The sequence below is a fragment of the Amphiprion ocellaris genome, chromosome 19 (assembly GCF_022539595.1).
Source record: "Amphiprion ocellaris isolate individual 3 ecotype Okinawa chromosome 19, ASM2253959v1, whole genome shotgun sequence".
Lineage (NCBI taxonomy): Eukaryota > Metazoa > Chordata > Actinopteri > Pomacentridae > Amphiprion > Amphiprion ocellaris.
In genome coordinates this window covers 20,120,859-20,148,418 of record NC_072784.1, presented here as the reverse complement: position 1 = coordinate 20,148,418, position 27,560 = coordinate 20,120,859, and the positions used below count along the sequence as shown (strand labels likewise).

At 38.1% G+C, this 27,560-nt stretch overlaps 1 protein-coding gene across 1 annotated transcript; it reads left to right on the top strand.

Annotated features, from left to right (window-relative positions):
- shisa9b (shisa family member 9b) lies at positions 1-25,803 on the top strand. Its single transcript, XM_023290539.3, has 4 exons — positions 1-828; positions 3,777-3,883; positions 14,481-14,621; positions 22,501-25,803. The coding sequence occupies exons 1-4, from the start codon at positions 320-322 to the stop codon at positions 22,881-22,883; spliced, it is 1,140 nt and encodes a 379-aa protein (XP_023146307.1). The 5' UTR covers positions 1-319; the 3' UTR covers positions 22,884-25,803.
- The last annotated feature ends 1,757 nt before the right edge of the window (positions 25,804-27,560 follow it).

Genomic DNA, 27,560 nt, shown 5'->3' with positions numbered 1-27,560 from the left:
CACTCTGCGTCTGTGTGAGGGGCTCTGAGTGGAGCAGTCTCAGAGGTGTGTGACTCCCTCCAGCGTAGCCAGAGGCTTCACTGATGCTCTACAACTATCTGCTACACTAGTCTGCCCTTTGGCTGTCTGATCTGCCTCTCCACAGAACATATTTGTTCCTCTACGCAAGGAAAGAAAGGTTGCACGGCGCTTTTACGCATGGAGGTTGGAATCAGCCTATTCGCCTTTACGCATGGCTGTGTGTCACCTCTCCGAAAGGTGCTGCCGGGCTTATGAGAGCTTGTCAGGGCGTCCAGAAGGGTGTGAAAAGTGAGCAACGATGCGGGGCACTGAGCTCCTGCTCGGGTACTTTCTGGTGAAAGTTATGGTGTGCGACGCGGAGGGCGAACCGGGGCAAACCGTCGACGATTTCATTATGGTAACCGGGTTTAACGACTCCAAAGATGTGGAGATCGAAGTGACCGAGAGCCCGCACACGGAGGACAAGTGTCGGGGTTACTATGATGTGATGGGCCAGTGGGACCCGCCGTTCGTCTGCAGGACGGGCAGCTACCTGTACTGCTGCGGCACCTGTGGCTTCAGGTTCTGCTGTGCGTTCAAGAGCTCCAGGCTGGACCAGACCACCTGCAAGAACTACGACACCCCGCCGTGGATGATGACCGGCAGACCTCCGCAGAAGGTGGACGTGTCGCTGGACTCCGCAAAGGATAAAACCAACCTCATTGTGTATGTCATATGTGGGGTCGTGGCCATAATGGCACTGATAGGGATTTTCACCAAGCTTGGTTTGGAAAAGACGCACCGTCCAAACAGAGAGAATATGTCGAGGTGAGCAGCTGATTTGTCCATTTCCTTGATTATTTTAGTTTATGCACTGTTTTTATATATATATATATATATATTTGTGAAATCTTTGTCCAGTCATTTAATTTCTCAAAGCATGTACGAGCTGAATGGGTATGTTTGTTAGCAAAGCAACAAAGTTAATTATGTTGCCTAAAACTCTAAAAAACAAAACAACAACAACAAAAAAACCTCAGCTGCACAGCATCTGCTTATTAAAAGCGTCGCCAACCTGAAGTTAAACAGGCTGCATCACAGTTCACTTAGACGCCCTCAATTTTGAATGACATTCAGGATGCTCATTCTCATTTGCAAACCCTGCCTGACAAATGTCACACTTTTGTCTGTTTCAGAAAAAGTGTGTTTTTAATGCTGAGTACAGTGTTCAGATGACCAGCTGGAAACTGCCAATTGTCAGAAATGCTGAAATTTATTTATTTATTTTTTAAATTAAGAAGTAAAGATGGTACATTTTTATAAATTCTCATTTGAGTTTTTTAAAAATACAAATCAAATTGTTTTAAATAGATCTACTATTTGCAAAAATGTTCAGTTAGAATCTGTTAAAAAAAAACCGTGTTGACATGTTTCTTTACTCTGTAAAAAACAAACAAACATGTGTATGTAAAACTGTGCCTAAAAAAGCAGACATGCTTGTAACACACACTTCATCTTTGTCAAACACACTCCACAGATGTGCACACTGAGACTTACAACTGTTTTGCAGCCTACGCAGTAGAGTGATTTTGCCTGAGGAGACACCATGATGTCATCGTTATTCTGTGAAAAAAAAAAAACGAAGCAGTCCAGGATGGCTTCCTACAAGACAAACATAAAAAATACATACATATATATATATATATATATATATATATATATATATATATATATATATATATATATATATATATATATATATATATATATAAAAATAAATAATGAGATAACTTGTATATATACAGTGAGATAACTTGAACACATTTGTGTGGGGTTAATTCTGAAGGAGCTTCAAGTTCTTGGTATTGTCAGTGCAGTGTGAGTTGAGTCTGAGGGAGATACTGGACCAGACCAGGTGCTGAAGTCACACCGCAAAGGTACAGAAAGATAAGCAGGAACAAAATCGGTCCTACTTTTACTGAACACTATGAATATCAGAAAAAAGATGTGATTTATGACTGTGCACATAAAAATCCCAAAACATTCAATTGGCAGTTTAATCAATGCTGGACAACTGCACTTTATTTTAGAAAAACATGCTAATTTCAGAAAACAATGGGTCACCAGAATCTCAAAAATATTAAAGCGATAAGTTTTGTTTTTGTGTTGTTACACACTTTCGATCACTTCCATCACACCAAAGTGGCATACATAGTGTAGTTACTTGAGAGAGGACTATTACTAATAGTCAGATTGTGCTGGGTCACAATTATTTGCAAGGATGTGTTGTCAGACTATCAGATATTAAATGTGTTTTTCCAATCGGTCACTCTGTAAGGCAGCATCATAGACCATAGTGTGGATGCAGTATTGTTGTATGACTCTTATCCGTGTTGTTTTCTCCTGACTAGATCCTTGCTTGTGTTGCATCTACTCTCAGATGTACATTGCTTTGGATAAAAGTGTCTGCTGAATGAAACTACAGACATTGTAGGGATAATGGCGCATATTTTGCAACAGTATCATCTGCAAGTCATTCATAGTATTGCACCTGGTTGTTCAAATTAAAAGTGTAAGGACTGGTTGTGTCAAGAATGGAAAAAGCAACCTAGAAAGCCCACCAAATCTTTACTTCCTCTGTGCAGTTGAACAATCATGCTGTGAACTGGGTGTGAATCTAAGATCGCTGGTTTCAGAGAGTTTAAGAAATAGTCAGATACAGTCCTCCCACATATGATGTCAGAAAGATGTGCGTGTCTGTGTGTGTGAGGAGGGTGTCGCCGAAGCGATTCGACCATCTGACAAGTAGTTTTGGCAGAAAATAACTATGATAAAAACCTATGATGACAACATGAGGATGACATCAGGCTTATGTCAAACTGAAGCTTTTCCTTTAAACACCAAGTCCCTCTTTGGTCACTGATTTAACCTCTAAAAACTCATCTCTGGGTATCAAAGTTACACATTTCCTTTCTAGCCTTTAAATGAACATGGCTTCATCTAGAATGCACAGTCACCTCCATCTTTGCTGCAGCTGGAGCACACCAGCTCAACTCCTAGTCTATTCAGATACTTTAAAACTACACAATGGCAAATTCTGACATTGGAGTAGATTCAGTCTTAGATTTTTACATCTCTTCTGAAGAGGAACAATGACACTGAAAGCCCCACCCTTTTCAAACAACAGGATTGGTTCCTGAATCCATGTTTTTGAGACAGTCATCAGTAGACTGCAGTTTGTAGGTGGAAAAGCTCAGCTGTGGTGTTGACTGTTTCACTCATGATACATGTTCTAGCATTTAAAAAAAACACACGTGGACATGCTATTAAAGTAAAAACTTTATTTTTTTTGATTTTATTTTTTTTTTACCAAACTTGAGAAGTGGCCAATGCAACAGGTTTCCACTAAATAACGCCACTATTCATTTGCATTATGGAAAATGTGAGCCATACTAAACACTACAAGTCAGGATGCCTCAACCTGTGCTGTTGCAGTTTTGACAGTTCTTTTCCACTCAGTTTCTTGTGAGTTCCCAGAGTGTGTGGAAGCAGAACAATAGAGGGCTACACTGCCACTTTATTACCATACTCAGCTTGTGATTTTGACCCTGTGGTTTCTGTCCTGTCTCTTACCAACTGTCAAAGTTGTGGTTAAAGGTATTAGAGATCATTTTACTTTGAATCCTTTCCGCTGCTGCCCACTACAAAATCTGTAAATGTTCGTAGTTAGTGAAGGACATTCACTCTGAAATTTTTTTTTTTTTTTACCTTTTCAGAGCTCTTGCACACGTAATCCGACATCCTGCCTCAGAACATACGGACGACATCGGACTTGGTCAGCACTACGAGAACATACAAACCAGAGTCACTCTTAACAGTTTCCGTAAGTAGCCAAACATTTACTTACACATTTACATGCTGCCGTGCACCCTTGGTGCTGCAGATGAGAGTAACTGAGATGAGAGCCCTGTACATCAGATTTGTCTGTAGAAGTGGGGAAAAAAAATCCATCCATCCATCCATCCATCCTGGTGAAGCAATCAGTTAACACAGACACTAATTACCACTGACAACCCAGAGCTCTTCCTTAGCTGATACTTACTGTACGTCACAGCCTCACACATTACATGTCGTAACCTCACTCATTCATTCATCAGCACCTACTCACACCCACACGGATGCGCACAGACAGAAAAGAGTTCTTATTAATGCTAACCTGCTTACTGCCTTGACAGCCACAGTCAATAAAGGCCTCTCTGTCTCCTCTCTCTCTCTCTGCAAGCTGGATAATTATGGCAAATGGGCTGTTTTTTAAAGAAAAAAAAAGAAAAAGGTTTTACAGACACATTCAAGCCCATTGAAGTTGAACATCTGACTGATAAATTATTTGGCTTTACTCTGGATAAAATTTCCTGATACGGATTTTGTCCAATGTCACAGAGAACATAGTGAAAGAATTACAGCTCACATCCTGTAAAGCAAAAGTTAGAAACACAATGATCAATAAAATACCGTAATTAACTGAGCCAGATTGTGACTCAGTACTTCTGCTGCAGCATAAAAATAATTGCAGAATGAAGTCAGTAGATATAAATAAGTGACAATAAGCAACACACTGCTGTTCCTTTATGTAAATGCTTCTCATGAGGCTTCATTTGAGGTTGATGCAGAATAATGACTCTAATAACTGCAAAATATTAATAAAAAGATTAGCCATTTTTGGGCCAAATATACAGAGTTTCTCTTTTAAAGGACAGAGGATATTTTTAAAATAATTATCACTTGGGTTCATTTAATTATGGCAAAATGATGTAATCTATTTAATTATGGCAAAATGATGCAATTATAGACTAAAATCAACAAACAGATATCTGTACGACTACAGGTGTTTTGTAAGGATATATTTTTTCCCATTTTTAGTCCATTTTTTTGATTGTAATGTAGTTTTAGTTTAGATAATAAAATTATTTATTTAATAAAGTTGACTGAATTTATTTTCAGTGATTTGACATGCTTAAAACTTTACAGTCAAATTATTTGCAGTGTATCACAGATTATCATGTGCTGTGCAATGATAGAAATTTGCATGTTCTCATCACAAATCAGCTCCACAATTGATTGATTTGAAAGATTTGCAAAGCAGTGAGAACCTTTTATGTGATCTGAGAAAAGGATAAGAACCTGATCCTCAACATAAATGCAGAAACAGCAATGTACATAATCTGCTTGCAGAAATGTTAAGTAATCAGCGTCAGTTAATGACACCCACACATTTTTCTTCATGTGCTGTTTAACTTGTTGCTAAATGTGACTGTCACAAGGCCACTGTGCTTTACACCACTTAGAAACATTTCCATTTATTTCAATTAACTTTAAACAAAACTAACCTGAGATGTATTCCACTTTAAGAGCAGCAGATCGTAGCGGGGCCGATTGTTTTTTTACACACGAAAAATCAGATCTGGACCATGAGATGAGCTGTCAGCACTCACACTACAATAATTAATCATTCTAAAATCAGATCTTCCTCACTTTGCGCCTTGACAGAATAATTATCAGTTCATTAAAAAGGGCCACTTCTATTATAACCTGCCAACTGATCTTCAGAAATAGATACCATAGGCTTTCTTTAGTGCAATTTGTACAGTAGTTTACTTGTTAGCACCTATTCTAGTCTGACATATTCTACCACTTAATTTAATTAAACAATTAAAATGTACAAATAAATGAACCTGATAACTACAGACGATGAAATTATTAGTCTGCAATTAAAATGGGATCTTTCATATTTTGGGGGCTAAACTGCAATTTGAAACCGTTATCCGTGCTAACATGTGGTGTTACTTAAAACTGAGCAAACTAAGTTAACACTAAAAAAAACAGGTGTTCTGAAATAATCACATTTTTCTGCCAGTGCCTGGAATAAATAAAAGAAAATGTCAAAGTGAAACAAGTGCAATCACTACATCAATTTAAAGGTTATGCCATTAAATGAATAAATTTATGAGTCAATAGGCAAGCAAATTAATAAATACCAAAAGTCGTATTGCTTTGAAAAATGTGCAGATTTTTTTCACCCTAATTGTTTCCTTCTTTGACTGAGAAAATGCCATTCCACCATATGATTACTAGATATTTATTGTGAGTCTGTAATCAGCTAAGAAATATTGTAGCTGGCAGATTGCATAATGGAGTGCATCAAATCCAATACTACAGTTACATAGTTTACACACACATAAAATTTCCCATACTCACATTTAGCTAAACTCTATAATGTATATCCTCCATTGGGTGTCTATTGTATCAGTATAGGAGAGCATAAGACACATGATTTCCTTAATGATAAAGATGGATGTTTTCCTCAGAAAACTAGCAGAAGGAGCCACATGATGCAAAGAAGTGAAAAGTGATTAGGAGCAAAGTTTTGCCAACTAGGTGTTCTTCCTCAGACAAATGCTGCCTGAATGTTGACATTTATCTTTTATCTTTGCACTTTAATTTAGACTTCAGAATAGAAATGAATGAGAAGATGCAGCTTTCCTTTTGTTTTCTGACCTTGAACATACGCGATCCGGGCTACAGTGGCTTATGGAGATGTATGAGCAGGATCCTGTGTAATGGAGCTGACAACAGGACAGTAATGATTGTTGTTTTCTTGACAGCAATCCTTGGAAGGTTACAAGAGGTGAGGTAATATTCCCCCCCCCTCTACATGGATCTGTCCTGTACAGCTGTGCTTTCTCGTGGCATGCCCCAGCTATAATAGTCACTGTATATTACAGATAGTGGTGCAAAGCAGTGATAGAAATGCTCCAGACGGAGCCCCTGTTCCTCATCTGTTGCCTGTCAAAGATAACAAAAATCTGTTAGACTGGGCTGTGAGCTCTTATTCTCCTCAAGACGCCAGTAATACAGATTTGTTGAGCTGGGTTTCTTTGGCTACCAGTGCTATCATGCTCATGTCCTGCTGGACATCTGTGCACATGGGGCAATTGTGAAGTGTGGCCTGTTTTTGACTCCAGGCAGTGAGCCAGAGAGAACAAAGTCTCCACCTACTGCCAACTTTCACTGGTGCATGACAGTCCGTTTCCTCACTTCCAGATAGAAACGCATTTCGGCTGCATTACCTCTGACAGCAGCTGAGAAACACCGACCAAATGTAGAGTCTACTTATGGTTCCATTTCCACCTGCAACATCACAATCTACTACTGAAACTTCAAACTTTCAAGTAGATGGCTACGTGTGGAGCATATAATACTCGAATGGTGACAGAGAAGTGATTTGTGGCTTCAGTAGTTCCACAGTTAGATAACACAGATACAGTTTGGTCAATGAAATGCCCAGAAATTTGTTTTAATACCTTTTCAAAATTTCACCTCATGTGGAAACATTAGTGTTGCCAGTAATTTGTCCATCTGCTGTAGTGATGGAGCAGGTAAAACCAATTAAATGTGTCATTTTTGCTTTCTGGCAGAGAGAAGTGAAGTAACAGACAATTATTTGGAAAGTGCAGGGGGTTGATTTGCACTTTCCATGCTTATCTGCATTTTGGATAATGCTTTTCTCTTAAATCAAATTTAAAAAAAGTCTCACTTTGAATTTATTTTTAAAACGTATACCATCATAATGCAGTTCCATTCATAGCTATCAAAATCAGACAGTAATTTTGATACGGTTCTTTCAGAACAACAATGACTACTGTATTTTACACAGAGATGCCTAGTTTACTCAAAAAGAAAATGAATGTATAATGATTGAAACTGTTTTTTGAATTACAAAATATCAGTCAAGCTGAGGTGATCTGCTTTAGAGAGGACAAGTGTGTTTGCTAAACAGGGAGATAAATGGCATAATTTAGACATGCCAGTTTAAAAAAAAAAAGCCTGTGCCATAATTCAACAGAGTTACAGTAGTGATGTAGCAAGTATGTGCCACTATGACTTATAATTAACGTCCTTTGTGACAAATGTTAGGTATGCAAACATTGCAGGTGCTTCCTCCATCAATATGCAACAGATTAGCCGCTATATAAAATGTAGCAGATATAGTTATCAAGCTGTATGTCTGTATTTATGGTACATATAAAAAAATATTCAGCCTCATTGCAAATTTCTCCTTTAACTTCTTTTCAATGTTGAGCAGCCATTTTCAAGTACAGTCTAGGGTTTGGTAATTTCGATTGACTAATTACAGAAAAATAACACGTTAAAAATAAACTATGCATTTAATCGCATCTTTCTCAGTTCCCTAATTTCTGGCACACCAGTAACACCGATGAATACTCCAGCCCTGTAGGTGGCGGTAATGAACCTAAAGTTTGTTTGCCAGCTGCAACGAAGACACACAGGACGCACAAGAAAGTTTGGTGAACTGTGAAGGAAGACGAGATTGAACTGAGCTTTCTGAGTGGAAAGTTTTCTTTAAAAAATCTTCCTGATGGCAGCTTGGATAAAAGCGATATCACATCAGTGCAAAACATGTTGCTGCAAGCACCAGCGCTAATGTTGGTAACACTAGCTAACGTTAGCTACGACAGTCCTGGTATCGGCAAACGGTGTAGCCATCCCATTAAAGGCCACTTTTCAAGACAGTGAAAGTTTACAAAAAGTCTTAAAATGTTGAATCTCATAGCTAAAATTTTGCAGTAATCTGTGAATGTAGTAGACAGATGAAAAATGCATATAAATATAAATATAAATGAAACAAACATTTTTGTTGCTTAAGTTCACATATGTCTATTCATCGATTCAGTCGCCAACCAAAATTTATTCAAATTGAAAAATTTTGCTTATTTTGGCAAATATTGCTATTTGACAAAAATGCAAATAATCATGATTAATTGATTACAAAGCCTCTAATTAATTAGATTTTTTTTAAAAAATCTTGTCCCACCACTAGTCCAGTCACAAATTCTCATATGGATTGGGAGCCTTCTGCCCCACATCGTGATGCTGCCACCACCATGCTTCACGATGGAGATGGTGTAACTGTGATGATATGCGGTGTTTGGTGTCCACCAAGCATTGTGTGGCCTATGAAACAGACCATGTAACAAATCAAGAGCATGACACTGGGTGAGTTAAGATACCCTACTGGCCACTAATAAGATGCAAAGCATGGAAAGAAATAATACTTTCATTTTTTTTATCTACCACTTTTCTATCATCTAACATTTTTATATATATATATATATATATATATATATATATATATATATATATATTATCTATATATAGAAACTTTTGGAAAGTTGTTCGAAAATCTTAATCTTACATTGCTCTTACAAATAAAAAATTCAGTTTCGAAGAAATGCACTTTCAAAGACTAATTTGTATGTACTATGTAGAATTAAACTGAACTCGTCCTCCCTACATGTACTACATTACTCTTAACAGGCAGCTATATTGTTCTCTGTTCAATCTCTTTATTTTAGTTTATTTAAATAAATTGTTGAAACACATCTCATTGGCTATGAGATTGTTCAGTCCCGGGTAGTTGAAAATATAACAAAAATAAACAGATTTGAAATAGATAAACAGCACTGTGGAGAAGCACTGCTCTGTTAAATAATAGTTTCTGTTCCAACATTGAAATCATGCAATGGTGCAGCAAACCGACAAATCCACAAGCCAATGAATATTAGTTTCCTTTTAAATCACCAGCTGTTCTCCTCAGTACACTGGTGCACCATTTTTCAAGGTACTTGGCAGATAGGTTGCTCCAAGGATCTCAAGAGCTCGCCACAGTTCTTCTGTGGATGCAGGCTTTCTTAATTGCTTCTGTCTCTTCGTGTAATCCCAGACTGACTCCATGATGTTGAGCTCATAGCTTTGTAGGGGCCGGACCATCTGTTGGAGGACTCTGCTGCATGTTTGGGGCTGTTGTCATTCTGCAGAATAAATCGAGGAGCGACTGGATACTTCCCTGGTTGTATGACAAGATGGATAAAAACACCAGCGCCTAACACAGTGCTGTATATGCTTTCATGTTAAAATAGAACCAGTTCAAGATTAATTCAGAAAAATTGTGTTAGCTCCAGGATTAAGTTTTATTTAGAACATCTAATTTGTACATTTGTAAAAGGTTTTATACATTCTGATTTTTAAAAAAGAAAAGCATGTAAAAGTTTGTATCCTCACGTATGTAATTATGAAACAGATTTGATCAAGTAATTTACACTAAGCTCAACTATGAATTAGTGATTGTATATACATACCATGTAGATATACAGCTTGATGCTAAGAGTTGCAGAAAGATATTGACTCAGAAAGAAAATAATATTAACTCCGCTAACTTGAAAGTAGGCTGCCTGTAAATAAGAGCGTCTTTCTCCTTGCACCGTTTATTTGGGGGCATACAGCTCCCAAAATACTCCCTTAAATCTTTTATGAGTTCCAGGGAGGTGTCTGTGTCTGGAGTGTTAACTCGCTTATTTCCCGCAACAACTGTGGAGTCTTTAACCTTACAAGTCTCCAGAAGTGGCCTACTTTCTTCCAGCGGCTGACATTAAAAGCTACGACTTTGACAACAGTATCAAGCGCAACTGATGCTCAGTCAACACAGTCAGATAAACATTAAAGATAAACAACTACATGCATCAGCATCCCTGTTTAAATCGAGTTTGGCATCCCGAAAATAGCAAAATAGCACCAGCTGTTAGGAAACGCATTGTCCTCATGTATTAACCGCAGTGAAAATCCACTAGATTTTAGTGTACAAGAGGAAATTTTAGACACTGGAGACATTCAGACAGACTGAGAAAGATCAGATGTTTTTGACAAATATTGGGAAACAGAACAGTGTAGCCAAAGCATTTAGTGGATTATAGCTATTTAAATTATTTACTTTTGGTGGTTTCTGCCTTCATGGGGATAGCCTGACTGTGACCTTGACTGGAGTATCACATGAACCAACAGTCAGGTGAGACCACTCAAATGGTATAAACTTACAAACTAGCTCCTGAGTGGGTGGCTTAACTAATGAGGACATTTTCCATGGGATGAGCTTAACTGAAAGAAAACTGCGCTGGACTGAAATTTGGGTTTATAGTAATTTTTTATTTAACCAATAGGCTTCTTCTGGCTGGAAATTGCACAAACAAACAACAAAACACAGTAAGACATTGCGTTAGAGTTGCTAAATCTAACTATTTATGTTGAATATGCAATAGCCAAAATCATTCCTATTCAATGCCAGAGCTGTTGTTGGTCACTACAGCAACAACACCTTTCTCTGGTGCAGCAGTCTTTGAGGTTAGAACTTTTCCATGTGATCACTTTGGTCTTAGTTCTCCCCACTGATTCTCCAGAGGATTTCGGTCTGGACTCTCCATTCCAAAATGCGGTTTTCTTTTAACCCTGGTAACCCTTTCATGGCTGTATGTTTGGGGCAGGTTTTTCTGCAGACTGCCTGATGTTTTCCTCCAGAATCTTAATGTTGTACTCGTTCCTCATGATGTCCTTTACTCTGACAAGGCTGCCCGAGCCATTGGCTAAGAACACTTCCAGCACCTCCATGCTTGATTGTGGTGACGGTGCTCTTTCTCTTTTCTTTTGTCAAAAAAAGCCACATCCCTGAGACCAAACAACTCCATTTTCTTTGCAAAGGCTAGGCAAGCTTTTGTTTGCCTGTGATGGAGAAGTTGAGTCCTTTATGGTTGGTATCCATAGAGACGAGCCTTGCTCTGTGTCTGCTGGAGTTTCTGCTTTGAGATGCTGGGACCAGAATTGCTGAGACCGATCAGGCTGACCTTGGTGGTGATCCTCGGATTCCTCTATGACGCTCACACTTCCATTCTTGTGAACGCACTTTTGCCTTCTTATGACACTCTTTGAGGTCATTCACAATGTGGAACTCCTTGTACTTTTTTGATTATAATAAGCACAGCTTTTGTGAGCAGCCACAATGTGCAACTCTCTCACGCTCTCTTAGTAATGCGCCCTCATATCAAGTTCATTTGGCTTTTTGACTTTAGCCTTGACTTGCAATTGACTAGTAACTGGTTAGAGAACTACCGCAACAACAAAATACCATTTCCATCATAGTAGAAGAGGTGGAGGTAGTGGAGAGATACAACTATTGTCTACAGAAAGAGACAGAGGAGACTCCATTTCTTCGGGAAGTTTAGGTTCTTTAATATGTACAGTAAGATGTTGCGGTTCTTTTACCAGTCTGCAAGTGCAGGTTTCTTTGCAACCATCAGTTGGATGGAGCCTGTGACATTACAACTGAATAAACGGATAAAGAAAGCTGCGTCTTTGCTGCTCTGAAGCCCCTGGAGTTGGTTGTTGAGAGAAGGATGTCGCACAAACTGCTCAGCATAATGGACAACACTTCACATCCCCTGCATGACCTACTAATCAAACCGTAGAGTGTTTTCAGTTGGAGGCTTCTTCAACTCTTGCACATTTAATTTGTCTTGTTCAACTTTAATTTTCACTGTGAGAGTTCTGTCCTATATTATTCCACATCTTTTTCTTCTGGTGTCTTTTTCCCCAATTAGTATGTATAGATCAAAATAGTGTTTTTTATGTGTGTTTTGTGACATGTGAATGCAATTTCCCTTATTTTCCTTATGAAGACATCTGGACACATCCTTTTTAGTAAATATGTAACAATAAAATAAAATAAAACATAGAAATAGTTAGAATTCACCATTAACACCTCTAATACATTGTCTAGCCATTTTGTGCCACTTGTTTATTTCATTTCCAGCCAGAAACCCATCAGTCAAAGAAAATTCACTATAAATAAACTTGGCATGGCTGTGAATTATTTTGGGCCTAACTGGGTGGCTTAACTAATGAGGACATGCAAACAGTTTTCCATGAAATGAGCTTGCCTGAATCTGCATGGGAATACATTTGATCTATATAATGTCTGTACCATTGTTTGTGTTCTTTTAGCATACCTGTACAATCCACACACATCCAGGACCTTTTGAAAAGCAGTGTCAATAGCATTGTTGAGATTAAATCAGTTAAATGGAAACAGACGATCTCATTTAACTCCCGCTGAATGAGGGTGTGTGTGTGCGTGGCCCACTTACAATGAACTGTATGAAACTGAAACAGGTCAATAAGCTCAGAAAAGAACCCGGCACTTTAACATGGACAGATCTGATGTAGGGATTCAATTTCAAACTGGAATTTGGCGATTTTTCAGAGTTTAGTAACACATCTGTGCATGTGAAAGTCTTTTTTTTTAAGATTGTGATTCTTAATAGGGATTTTAATAAAACTGGAAAATAGGAACTTGTCATAAATCGAACACTGTGGCAATGATCAACATTTTGGAACTTAAAAATGATTTCCATGTCTGATCCGGCTCTTTACACCACCCCCTTGTTGAGGCATGTTGAAGCGTTTGTCGAAGCCATCCTCTGCATCATTTCATGAGACAGCATTGATAATTTGAGACCTTCCAAATTAATTAGCACAGTAATAAAGTTTCTTGCTGACCAGTGGGGAATAAGAGCCTAATTAACCTATTTTCTGTATTAATGATCTGTTTTTAATCAGACACATTCTAGACCAAGGACTAATGGACTCATCACATTTTAAACTTTGTAAACTTTATCCATCAACAATAGCACTGATGACCTTATGGACACTAATTTCCACATCAAAGCTGGACTCACAGTGCATCAACACCTGCACCTCATCTGACCGAGGCCACTTTTAAAGGATCTGCATCCTGACAAATAACAGAAGAGTGTCAATTTAAAATCTTGAAGGAAGCACAAACTGTCAGTTAACCAATGATCAAAACTGTCCCTATCGAGTATTGATCCACAGACATGTTGATATCTCTTCTCGGATGCGCATATAACACAGCACAAGCAGTTGTCCTCAAACTGCCGGCTGTGAATTGGTACGTTCCACTAATCTCCTCCAATCTAAACGAGGAGAAGGCACTCTGAACATCTGTTTTCTCTGTCACGCCAGTAGGCAGGGGGCCAGTCTATCGGCTGTGCACCCGTTAATTTACCAGATGTCTACTGTGGGATTAGTACAGTTTTTACAAAGAGCATGTGGCTCTCCAGCTGGGTCCCCAGAAAAACCTACTTAAGGGAAAGTGACACTAGCAAGTTAAAGAAACACTTATTGTGTATTCACATCCATCCATCCATCCATCCATCAGGCTGATTTGTATTCTGACATCATGCAACAGACACTTAGAGGAAGCCAAAGAAGCTTAAATTAAAGAAACAATGAAAATAAAAGAATTAGATGCACTACAGAAATAAAAGAATGAAGCCATTTGTCAGTTCCTGTCATTCCTGTTTCATAGATAATGTGATAACCAATTCATACTTTGTAGTTTATACACATTTGCACGTATCTTAATAATAAAGTGAATTTGTTGCAGCAAAGTGCTGCTGATGCAACTACTTTAGATTTTCTTGATCTCAAAACTGCAAGAGAACAAAATGACATTTATTTTTCTGCTTTAACAGCTTGTGTTTCACCTCCTTTAGACAGCAACCAGATGAACAACATGGTTCAAGCATCCACTCTGACAACTCAGCCGTACCCCACCATGGGATCCATCAGCAGCCCGTACGAACAGCAGAACTCTGTCAAGGATCTCAACAAGTACGCCACACTCAAGGCTGTGGGTAAGAAACAAATAATTATGTAAAAAAAAAAGCAGTTGCAGTTCATCATTTGATTTGATTAGGTGGCATATTACATGCTCTATAAATACCACTTGCATAATTAACCAGGATTTGCCTGCATCGTATACAGAGTGTAAAGGCTAATGGAGTGAACTGTTAACAATAGAGTCTGTAATATGAGTAACCATGAAGACAAATTTGTGAGTTAATGAGGCGGAAATTTATCTGAAATACTTCAAAGGCAATGTGGTTAATGTGTTAAACACCGCTCATCTTAAACACATTATTAAAATACTCCAGCTGCAGTAGTAGGAAGCTTCACTGCCATCCCAATATTAAAATTATATAAGACATCTGACTTTGGCCATTTTTTTTCCTCGTATGTTTCAGACGCATCAAGAAAACTGTTTACATAACACAGCGTTTTAGACATGTACTTCACAACTGCCTTTTTTCTTTAAATAGGAACGCGGTTGTTTGAATTTCCATCAAATCTCTGGCTGACAGAAATCCTCGCGAGTTAATCCATAGCCCATCAATGCCAACGGAGAAGGGAACTGACAGATTATTTATAGAAGCAAGTTTGTTGTTCTTCTCATGTGCTAATTTTGGAAAGTCTGCAGCCGGCGCCTGCACAAGCAACATCTGAAACAAGAAATAATAGCAACTACCAAAATAGAACAACTGTGCAATGTGACTTTTTAATGTCTTTTTTTATTATTATTTTTAAGTCATCGCAGAATAAAATAAATAGAACAATGTGTTACCCCTTTAATGGACATTGTCATAATAGTTTGTGTTCAGTGCTATATTAAAATAATGACAACTAGAGAACAATGATGGCAGTGAAGTAACTATTCCAATACCAAACAAGAAAAGCACTCCGAGAGCGCAGTACTCTGCCAAGGCTGCTCAGTCGTCGTATGATTTCCAACGGATGAAATCTTTAATAAAAAATTACCTTGCGGTGAGCACAGCCGTGTGTTATTCATGTTGTACATTATGTACAGATACCAAATCGCATGACCTAAATATGTAGCGGGTGGCAGGAATTGATGGGACTTGGTAACACCCCCACAATTTAATAAACTGTTCCTTGTATCAATTCTGGCAGAAGACCCGATAAATCCACAACGGTGCATTTGTAGTAGGATCACAATCATGTGATCATCAGCAGGCACCTGACATAGCGTTCACTTGTTGTCATAGTTACAGTGACGCCGTGCCGCTATCTCGCAATGATACAGAAATCTTTAACAAATCCATGGATCCAGACTGGAAGTCCCCAAAATCTAATCATGTGGTGTCATTTCTGACCTTCCCTGAAAATTTCATCGAAATCCGTTATTCCGTTTTTGAGTAATGTTGCTAACGGACTGACAAACAAATGGACAAATGTACACCGATCATCACAAAACTCCGCCACGTTCCTTGGTGGAGTAATAAAACTACTATTGGTAATGTAGGTCATATATACTCAAGAACTGACTGTGTGCTACAACTTCAGAATTAGACTGAAAAAAGAAAATTGTTTGATCAACTTAACCCTCATCAGTACACTTGGGGTCCGCATATAACTTGTCATTTTTTTTTATTTGTAAGTTGGATTTTTCAGTCCCTTTAGGTAGTTGTCACCCACATAGCTGCCATCACATACACCAAAGCTTATTTGATTCCAACTAGGTTTGTGGTGTACATATAAAAAAATCATTTAGGGTACATGCGGACCACAGCCAGACCCCAGTCGGACTGTGCAGCTTTTATTTATGTATGTTTGTGTTATGTTGCTCTTGTGATGACTTGTGTTTCATTTCAATTAAGGAGTTCTTACACTAATATTGTAAGCAATACACTACAGTGATCATTAATAGTAATTTCATTGTTTCTTTCAAATTTGTGTCTACAGTTGTGGTCATAAGTTTACATACCCTGGCAGAATTTATGATTTCTTGGCCATTTTTCAGAGAATATGAATGATAACACAAAAACCTTTCTTTCACTCATGGTTAGTGTTGTGCTATAGTTTTTTATTATCAAACAACTGTGTTTATTCTTTTTAAATTATAATGACAATAGAAAGTAGCCAAATGGCCCTGATCAAAAGTTTACATACCCTGGAGGTTTGGCCTGATAACAGGCACACAAGTTGACACAAACGGGTTTGAATGGCTACTAAAGGTAACCATCCTCACCTGTGATCTATTTGCTTGTAATCAGTGTGTGTGTATAAAAGGTCAGTGAGTTTCTGGGCTCTTGACAGGCCCTTCATCTTTCACCCAGTGCTGCACTGATGTTTCTGGCTTCTAAATCATGGGGAAAGCAAAAGAATTGTCAAAGGATCTGCGGGAAAAGATAATTGAACTGTATAAAACAGGAAAGGGATATAAAAAGATATCCAAGGATCTTAAAATGCCTATCAGCAGTGTTCAAACATTAATTAAGAAGTGGAAACTGAGGGGTTCTGTTGAAACCAAACCACGGTCAGGTAGACCAACAAAAATTTCAGCCACAGCTGCCAGAAAAATTGCTCGGGATGCAAAGAAAAACCTACAGATTACTTCAGCTGAAATACAGGAGTCTCTGAAAAAAACTGGTGTGGCTGTTTCAAGATGCACAATAAGGAGGCACTTGAATAAAAATGGGCTCCATGGTCGAGTCGCCAGAAGAAAGCCGTTACTACGCAAATGCCACAAAGCATCCCGCTTACAATATGCCAAACAGCACAGAGACAAGCCTCAAAACTTCTGGAACAAAGTCATTTGGAGTGATGAGACCAAAATTGAACTTTTTGGCCACAACCATAAACGCTACATTTGGAGAGGAGTAAACAAGGCCTATAATGAGAAGTACACAATCCCTACTGTGAAACACGGAGGTGGATTGCTGATGTTTTGGGGATGTGTGAGCTACAGAGGCACAGGAAACAAGATGAATGCAGCATGTTATCAGAAAATACTGGAGGAAAACTATCACTCATCAGCCTGGAAGCTGCACATGGGACATACTTGGACGTTCCAACATGACAACGATCCAAAGCACAAGGCCAAGTCCACCTGTCAGTGGCTACAACAGAATAAAGTAAAGGTTCTGGAGTGACCATCTCAGTCTCCTGACCTCAATATCATTGAGCCACTCTGGGGAGATCTCAAACATGCAGTTCATGCAAGGCAGCCCAAGAATTTAAAGGAGCTGGAGGCTTTTTGCCAAGAAGAATGGGCAGCTTTACCATCTGACAAAATAAAGACCCTCATCTACAACTACCACAAAAGACTTCAAGCTGTCATTGATGTTAAAGGGGGGAATACACGGTTCATATTCTCTGAAAAATGACCAAGAAATCATAAATTCTGTCAGGGTATGTAAACTTATGAGCACAACTGTATAGACGACACACGAGTTAGGAAAATATACATTGAGAGTATATGGACAGGTACAGAAATGTGAAACAGATGAAATACTACCCAGCTTGGACCCCATGTGTACGGATGAAGTAGGTTTTGCTATTTGTACTGATGAGGGTTAAATGAATTGCTTAAACTGGCAACACACAATTGATTACATTTATGCAAATTAAGTTAACAAGTAATGTCAATTTACTTTAGCCAAACGTAAAATGTAAAACATATTGTTTTCATTAGATATGCTGTTTTCTAGTTAGTTATTTTGCTTTTCTTTATTCTGTAGGATTGTAATGGAAGAAAACAGCAGTTGAGTTGCAGCAGAAAAATTGAAAAAACATCAGACACAATATTAAAGCAATAGCATACGTTTAAGTTTCATTTACAATATTTTGTAATGTCAAATGTTTCTTTTTCATGTGCAATATTCCAATTTAATGTGCAATATTTCATTATAATGTGTGATATAACTTTGATACTGCAGGATCATTGCCAGTATTACTTATTATTTTTTCTATCCTGGTCGTGTTTTAGCTTAACTTATAACTTATTCTTATTTTCATTAATTTATCATATTTATTGTATCGTTTTTCTGCTTTTCTCTACTTTCTCAGCACATTTAAAAAATTTTTTTTTTCTTACATTGGGTAATTTTGTTTTCGGAGCTATATGTGGCAACAGGATCTTAACTTAATCTAATTTTCACACTTTCGCCAAAACTAGATTACCAGTGTAAAGGGATGAAATGTGACTTGAAGTTGATAGAATCCTGGTAAATTGCCTTTACCAAAGCAAAAAAGATAAAATAGATTTATTCGGAACAGTGCTTTACTTAAACTACAGCTTAAATACACTTTTTACAGTGCAGAGACTTTAATGGTCCCACTGTAATATTAAAATCATGTATTTACAAATGAACTTAATTAATATGGAGAATTGTGTCTGAAGTAAATGATATTCCACTATATTGATTTCTGGTCCAGAATTTTAATACAATATAATAAGAAAATAAGAAAAAAAAGCACTAATGTGTGAAGTGAAGGTATTTGTAGATTTGCACTCGATGCCATTCACACAGTGAGATGGGAGTCTTTTTATAGATTCTACCTGAATCAATTAACCACGTTTGACAGATCCGGCCGCGGACAAGATGACAGCTATCAGCATGCATGTAGTAGGTCCAATCACAGCTCGCTCTCTTTGTGATTCATGCAAGCAGCTGAAGCTTCTCTGCTGCGAATCCACTGAAGTGCTGTCAAACAAACTGATCATTAGGGAAAATATAAAATGGAGCGATTTTTAGCAAATGAGACCGGGAACAGGAGACAATCAAGAGCAATCAAAACACAAATGAGTGGTGATGGGATGTAACACGCAGCACATGGTGAGCCACAAAATCCTCTGTGATCCCAATAGATGTGCTAATATACCGACAATAATGTAGGTTTCACTGAGTAAATTCCTATATGGATATCCTGCTTGTCTCCATTCCTGTAAGTGTGATCCACAGTACAGATGTAAAATAGAGTTGTGCTGATGAAGGACCACATTAAAGGTTATCTGGGAGGCATTTCATACAAAAAAAAAGAAGTCTGAGGGGAAAATGACAAAGGCTAACACAGGAGCTTCAAGTGCTCAGGCTCAATTAGTGCTGAAGTGTGAAAAAAAGAAAAAAAAAGACTGTTTTCACACATCGTTTCCATCTGATTGCAGAAGTAAAATCCCAACACAGTGGTTGTTATGAAGAAATCGCTGCAGATGATTATAGCAAGACAAATGCCAAAAGATAATATGTACTGTGCAGTGGTCCACTGCTAAATATCAAACCAGGGTTTTACTAAGATAATTTCATACACAGAGATGTCAAATATTCATTGAAATGAGGCTGCATTTATTATATTTGAATTGCCACAAATTCTAATTTACATCATGTAAAAATATACATTTAAACATCTACTTGCTTCCTGGAATAAATTATGTGAAGCTACTAAAAATTATTAAAAATTATTCTACAGTGCACAGAGATAATCACTTATCATCAACAGGGAATGTGTCTCATTTCCCACTGATGATGCAAATCCATTTAAAGCATCAATAGCTATTCAAAAAATTAACTGCAAGTAACCAATTTAGCAAGTGTTACTCGTGTCTTGTACTAAACTTTCATACTTACACATTTATTGTTAACATATCACATTTATGGTGCAATTTTCAATTTAATATTATTTTTTATTCAAAGTACACTACAGCCACTTCAAAAGTTTGTGGTCATGCAGGCAATTTCATATTTCCATGAAAACACACACTTTTATTCATGTGCTAACATAATTGCACAAGGGTTTTCTAATCATCAATTAGCCTTTCAACACCATTAGCTAACACAATGTAGTATTAGAACACAGGAGTGATGGTTGCTGGAAATGTTCCTCTGTACCTCTATGTAGATATTCCATTAAAAATCAGCTGTTTCCAGCTAGAATAGTCATTTACCACATTAACAATGTCTACACTGGATTTCTGATTCATTTAATGGTATCTTCATTGAAAAATATATGCTTTTCTTGCAAAAATAAGGACATTTCTTAGTGACCCCAAACTTTTGAACGGTAGTGTATATTTTACACTTTGTGTATTTTGTATCTTATATTGTCTAGTATATTATATTTTTCTTTAGTGGTGTTGGTCACTTTACTCTTTCTTATTGCTACTGTAACAACAGAATTTCCCTTTGAGGATCAATAAAGTATTTCCATTGTATTACATAATTTTTGCTTGAATGAAAACTATGACTAAATGTTAATTTGAGAAGTTGCTGACTTTAACTGTAAATCAGAAACATTTTTCATGCAACTTCATAAACATTAACAGCAACTTTTTGGTTTGGAACTGCACAGAGTAAATTCTAAGATTTTACGGAGTCAGTGTCTGATCACTGCAAAAACTGTAATATGTGAAGCTTTAGTGGTGCTATGGAGGAACATTTCTGAAGAATCATCCCTTGTTTTATTTCTGTTTATGCTCATGAGGATGCATATGGACATGGACACACCAGGAATGAAAGTGAAGAAGAAGAAAAGCTTTGAAAATGGAAAAACGTGTTTGTTAGAAAACATTTTAGTATCACATTAAGACATGTAAACAGAGATTTAGTTTACAATAAAAATCTATGGCATCTTTAACCTTTTGATGCACAACACGGGTCAAAAGTGACCCATATTCAATGGAGGATGGGTATCTCTTGACCCACGTTGTACATCAAAGGGTTAAAGAGTAGGTTATAACCAGGCAGAAAAACAATGCACCTTCTCTGAGGTTATGAAGCAAGATTAGTGGCTCAGGAAGGTATGTTGAGCCTTAAACTAGAGTTTTGTAATGTCACAAAGGTGACTCTCTTTTAACCTGCTTGGATCACCATGGTAACTTATGTGGGACAGTTAACCTCCTCCAGAGGATGTTATGCTCAAGGATTGGGAGTTAAATCGACTGTTAGAAGTGGTAACCTTTCATCAGTACTTTTGCTGACATTATTCTCTCTGAGCGATTATCAGCTGATGAAACACTGCAATCCTGTTGAGCTGTGCGAAAATACTGCCACTGAATGAAGTCATGCAGTTTCAGTAGTGTAAACTGGCAATGGGAGCCTAAATGCTGCTGCTAATAGAATACAGATTAGGATATTGATCAGTGGTCTTTTGGTATTTGGTAGTGGTCACAGAGAATATTCCATCAATAACTTTAAATTCACATTGATTTGGTTTTTAACTGAAGGGTTTTCCAGATATCCTTCATTATGTGGATCTGGATCTGACCTAAATACACTTCTTTAGTACCAAGCTTAAATGAATGAAGATTAAAATTTAACAGCTCTGATGTGCAGGTGTCAGGTTAGAAATAAGCTGCTGCACTAAGATCGCAGAGTGGTAAAATAAATATATTAACTCACACGATTAACAGTTTTATACTAGCATTCCTTTTGCTTCATTGATAGTAACATATTCTCTTGAGTGAAGCAGGAGCATGCAGGCACATTACATTGTATATTTTTTGTGGAAGAAGAGTCAAATGACGCGCCAAACACCTTTCTATGTGATCGTGCACAGAGCCTGCTGAAGAACACCTGAGTTAAAGAAACTTGAGGTTTTGTCAAACTTGCTTTGTAATACTGCCCTTCAGTGGCTGTAATGTGCCAAAAAACATCATCATGGATGCACACAATGGAGAAAGTGAGATAAAAGGTGTTGACTAGGTTTTTAGAAAGAAGGAAAATCTATTTGTTGGAATACATGCCATATGCATAGACTTTGTTTCTAATAAACCTCTATGGTATACACCTGCCTGAAAAGCACCTTTTCTTGTGGAAAGTTTCAAGCCTCTTTTTCCTCAGACCACATTCTTCATATAAAAAAATACTACTTTAAAGCTCTTCTCAATTGCCACATGGCAAATGACAAAAACTATCTTGTTTTTTATGTATCTATTAGCAGAGAAAGCTAACGACGGCTTCCACAGCAGCCGCCGACAAGTGATCGAGATGACAACCAAGGGCAGCCTCCCCATGGAAGGAGTGGACATGGAGCCGGAGCCGAGTAATCCTTACAGCCCTCCCAGACAGATGTCGACAAAGCAGAACGGACACAAGTACAAAAGCCCTCGCAGCCACAGCTCCCAGTCGCTGTGCTACAGCCCCAACACAGCCGCCAGCCCGGTGGTGCTCAGATCCTGGGAGAGCAAAGAGTCGCTGGGGCTCCGGCAGAGCTACGGCCCAAAGAAACCGTGCATCATAGAGAAGGAGCTGCACACCACCCGCTACATCCCTCCACAGCCGTACTTTGTCACCAACAGCAAAACAGAAGTGACAGTATGAGGGACCAAGGCTTACAACGCGTTTAAGAGAGACAGTAACTGCAGCGTTGGACTGTGCATTTGTGTATGTAGCGGGCAGCATCTGAAGGCGACGGGACTCGATCACTGCCTCACATGGGCACTGTGATGAACATGTGTGATAATCATATAATCCATCTGCTAAAGTTACATAACTCATATACCACAGTGATTACACATGACACATTAAGCGCTGTTGTCAGTATGTACCGAGTAATCAAAAAGGACCTTAAAATTAAAGCACATTATGTAATTTCTATTAAAGTATTGTCCAATTGAGAAAAAAAAAAACCCTTCCTTATTCATAGAATCAGAGCTGAGTGGTCTGCGGTTGAATGGGTATTGATGAAATGCGTCACTGGACCACAGATACTGTTTAAAAATGTCAGGATGTGCTGAAGAGTACAAATGGATGCATTAGTTCAACAGCTGGTGGATCAAATGCAAATCTGGGTTGTTTTTTTTCATCTCATTCTATCATTCTCTCAATAAGAGCCCTCCAAGACATTACTAACATTCTGCATTGTCATTCAAAATGTCTACAAAGTCCGACTTAAGTAAGAACTCATTCTGGTTTATTTCAGAGATGCCATTCATTCTGGGAGATTCATAAGCTGAGTTCATCATTCAGCATTTTTAAAACTATAGAGGAATCCGTCTGTGAAGGTGTTGCTGTTAAATCACTTAGGGTCCATTAAAAAGTACATTTTGTGAATGTGGTGTCACCTCTCAAAGTGGTAGATTTGGAAATGCATTCAGAGCCAGCTCACTGCAGCAGACATCCTGCTGAAGCATTAACTAGGAGCAACATTCAGTAGCTGCAGAGTGAACAGCCAGTGTCGTGTCGGTGTAATAGTGCCTCTCATCAGTATCAGCATGTGTGATTATCCTAGAATATACTGTACGAGGAGCCCCGGTATTAGAACGGTGATTGGTGTTATTCTTAGTAATCCATTATGCTCCCAACAAAAACTCGTTCTCGGTGTGAAGACGGCGGCTCGGAGTTTGCACCATCGTAGAACCTCTTGGCTTTAATTAAACACGTGTGTTATTTTTGTGACTTTAGTCCCAAATCTTACATTTAATGAATGTATCTGGTCCGAATAGCCTAAATGCGAGTGGCCTGTTCGTTGTTGGAGGTTAACAGTTAATTAACTCCTGTCAGAATGAATGTAAAAATGTAGTAAGCTTTCTTTTTCTTTGTCTGTACTACACAAATAAATGGGTCCACAATGCATAGACAGTGAAATGTTCCTCATCTGCTGGGAATCTGTGGGAAAAATTCTGCCAATGATACTGAAAATATCTAAATTCTTGCTATACTCGGCGAAAGAGTTTTAATAGCCAAGATTTTCAGGTGCAGATGATCATTTGTTGTACTGATTTCCCAGTCTAGTAATACAAAAGGACGCCTGTCTGCGAGGATGCGGTCGAGTATCTGAATCAGCTGAAAACAAGGCAGCACTCTACACAAGTGGGACGTGGGAACTGCTAGTGTAAAGGTGTATTTATGTCTTCTCAAGTCCACATCTTAGGAAACTGAAAATAGCATAACAAGGCTACAAAGGATGTGATTTTTTGCATTTTGGGGAGTTGTTAATATTCTCACAGACTTCCATCCAAACTTTATGCACTGTTTTCCAATATATGCATATCTAGTGGATCCAACTATCCTGTGATGTAATTAATCAACTGTATCGACGTTTATTTTAACGGTTGTATGAAATCTGGCACAATATTCAAGGGTCAGCTGACATTTACAGTATTGTATAGTGACTACCACTCTCGTTTTGTGAATGCGCTGATTTCTTCATGGAGAATACTGAAATCACTGTTATGGAACTGTAAGTACACAACATTTACACATGGAGTTCTACTGTGATACTGCCAGTTGTGTATAATACATGTTGGGACTGCAACATCCAGTATTAATGATGCAGCAACAATGTTTTATTTTGAAGGAAATCCCTACAATCAAAGGTCTAATACTCTCATTTCTTTGTATCACCATTATCTGAATATGCATTTGATTCCTATTACTCTAATGAGTGTTATGCGTCTTTATGTACAATATGAAGTTACTTTGGTTTAAGATCTCCTGTTGAATATATTCACCACATCTGTGTTTAGAGCTCCTGAAAAGTTACCGAGCTTAGCATTTCAATGTTTTCCATACATGTTGCGATACTCATGTAGCCAGTGTCCTGCCAAAACCTTGAATCTCTGAATTGGCACTTTTTGCCGTAATGAATTATCCAAAACTACAGTCAAAGTGATTTTTGCTTCATAGTGGTGTTTCAGTGCACTCTGGAAACGTCCAAGGTTCATGAAACATTTTTTTTAAAAAAATGTGGAAAACCTCCTCGACAGCCTCTAAAAGGTTTTTACAAGATGGTGCATGCAAGCAATTTATTTTCATGTTTTAGATATACCATCTAAGTGTAGCAGTTTTTTTGTTTTGTTTTTTTACATGAAGGAACTGGTCTTTGGCAATCAACAACTGTTCCAACTGTCAGCAAATCTATGAACAGATTTTTGCATTCATACCTCCGTCAAAAAAATTGACAGATGAACACTAAAAAAAATCCAAGTGCATCATTACAAAAGCAAATTAACTAATCATCATGGAGGTAAAGTATCTGTGGCAGTCTTGGCGCTTAGTTTAAAAAACAAAACAAAACAACAACTTCTTCTAAATCTAGTTGGCTCTATTTTTTCCCCACGCCTCCCCAACACTGCACCAGATGGTATCATAACATGGCAGAGCACTTGATTGCAGTCCAAGGACCTCTTCCATATAATACACCACATTTTATGGGACTTTCTGTTCACTTGTGCTCCAGCTGTAACTAAATAAAGTGATGAAGTGTCATACTGTCGACATTAAAACTATTTTTCAATAACTGTCTCACTGTCAATCTTTCTTAAATCGTAATTTCTTGTTGATGGTTATGATTATATAAGTCGACCTGGTTGATTTGCTGCCACTGATCCCAATAAAACTAGACTCTATCCCTCAGTGGTATTCAGTTCAAATTAGGTCGACAGTTCAGTTGTTCTTCTTAGCAGCAGCAGTTAACAGTGTAAGAGTGTTTCTGCTAAGCTGCACTTGTAGAGCGATGTTGGCTTTGATGCTCAGTGTTGCTAAGACTGATGATTTTTCTAACAAGAAAAGCGCTGAGAGTGCAGTACTCCATCAAGGCTGCTCAGTCGTCGTGTCATTTTTGACAGCTGAAATCTTGAAAAAATTTGTGGCAGAAATCATGGCACGATGTGGCTATTTAATATGCACTACCAGTCAACGGTTTGGACACACCTTCTCATTCAGTGTTTTTTATTTATGTGTAATATTTTCTATATTTTACATTAATACTGAAGATTAACACTTTTTTGTTTACAACATAATTCCATATGTATTCTTTTATAGTTTTGATGTCTTCAGTATTAAACTACAATGTACAAAATAATCTAAAAAAACCATTGAATGAGAAGTTGTGTCCGAACTTTTGATTGGTAGTGTAGACGTACAGTGCCTTGCGAAAGTATTCACCCTCCTTGGCATTTTTCGTGTTTTGTTGCCTCACAACCTGGAATTAAAATGGATTGTTTGAAGGCTTGCATCATTTAATTTACAGAACATGCCTCCAAATTTGAAGATGTGATTTTTTTTTTTTTTTTTTATTGTGAAGCAAACAAAAAATAGGACAAAATAACAGAAAACATCAATGTGCATAACTATTCACCCCCTAAAGTCAGTTCTTTGTAGAGCCACCTTTAGCGGCAATCACAGCTGCAGGTCGTTTTTGATAAGTCTCTATGAGTTTGCCACATCTTGCCACTGGGATTTTTGCCCAGTCCTCAAGGCAAAACTGCTCCAGCTCCTTCAAGTTTGATGGTTTACGCTTATGAACAGCAATCTTTAAGTCTGATCACAGATTCTCAATTGGATTGAGCTCTAGACTTTGACTAGGCCATATCAACACATTTATATGTTTCCCCTTTAACCACTCAAGTGTTGCGTTAACAGTATATTGGGTCATTGTCCTGCTGGAAGGTGAACCTCCGTCCTAATCTCAAATCTCTTACAGACTGGTACAGGTTTTGCTCAAGAATATCCCTGTATTTAGCACCATCCATCTTTCCCTCGACTTGGTCCAGTTTCCCACAGCATGATGCTGCCAACACCATGTTTCACTGTGGGGATGGTGTTCTTGGCGTGATGAAATGTGTTGGGTGTGCTCCAGATATAGCATTTTCCTTTATGGCCGAAAAGTTAAATTTTAGTCTCATCTGACCAGAGCACCTTCCTCCATACATTTTGGGAGTCTCCCACATGCCTTTTTGCAATCATGTGATCGTCAGCAGGCAGCTGACGTAGTGTTCACTTGTTGTCATAGTTACAGTAACGCTGTGCCGCTATCTCGCAACGATACAGAAATCTTTAACAAATCCATGGCTCTAGACTATAAGCCGCATCACTGCCAAAATCTAATCACTTGGTCATTTCTGACTTTCCCTCCAAATTCCATCCAAATCTGTTATTCCGTTTTTCAATAATGTTGTGAACGGACAGACAAACAGATGGACAAACGTACTCCGATCGTCACATAACACCACCTTTCCTTGATGGAGTAATTCAGGAAATTTGCATGAAAAACCT

What these genes read in the sequence shown, in the direction of transcription:
- shisa9b (XM_023290539.3), top strand. Translation starts at nt 320, where the DNA reads ATGCGGGGCACTGAGCTCCTGCTCGGGTACTTTCTGGTGAAAGTTATG. An exon ending in AGTCACTCTTAACAGTTTCC is followed by an intron (nt 3,884 to 14,480) that starts GTAAGTAGCCAA and finishes CACCTCCTTTAG; the next exon opens with ACAGCAACCAGATGAACAAC. An exon ending in CGCCACACTCAAGGCTGTGG is followed by an intron (nt 14,622 to 22,500) that starts GTAAGAAACAAA and finishes TGTATCTATTAG; the next exon opens with CAGAGAAAGCTAACGACGGC.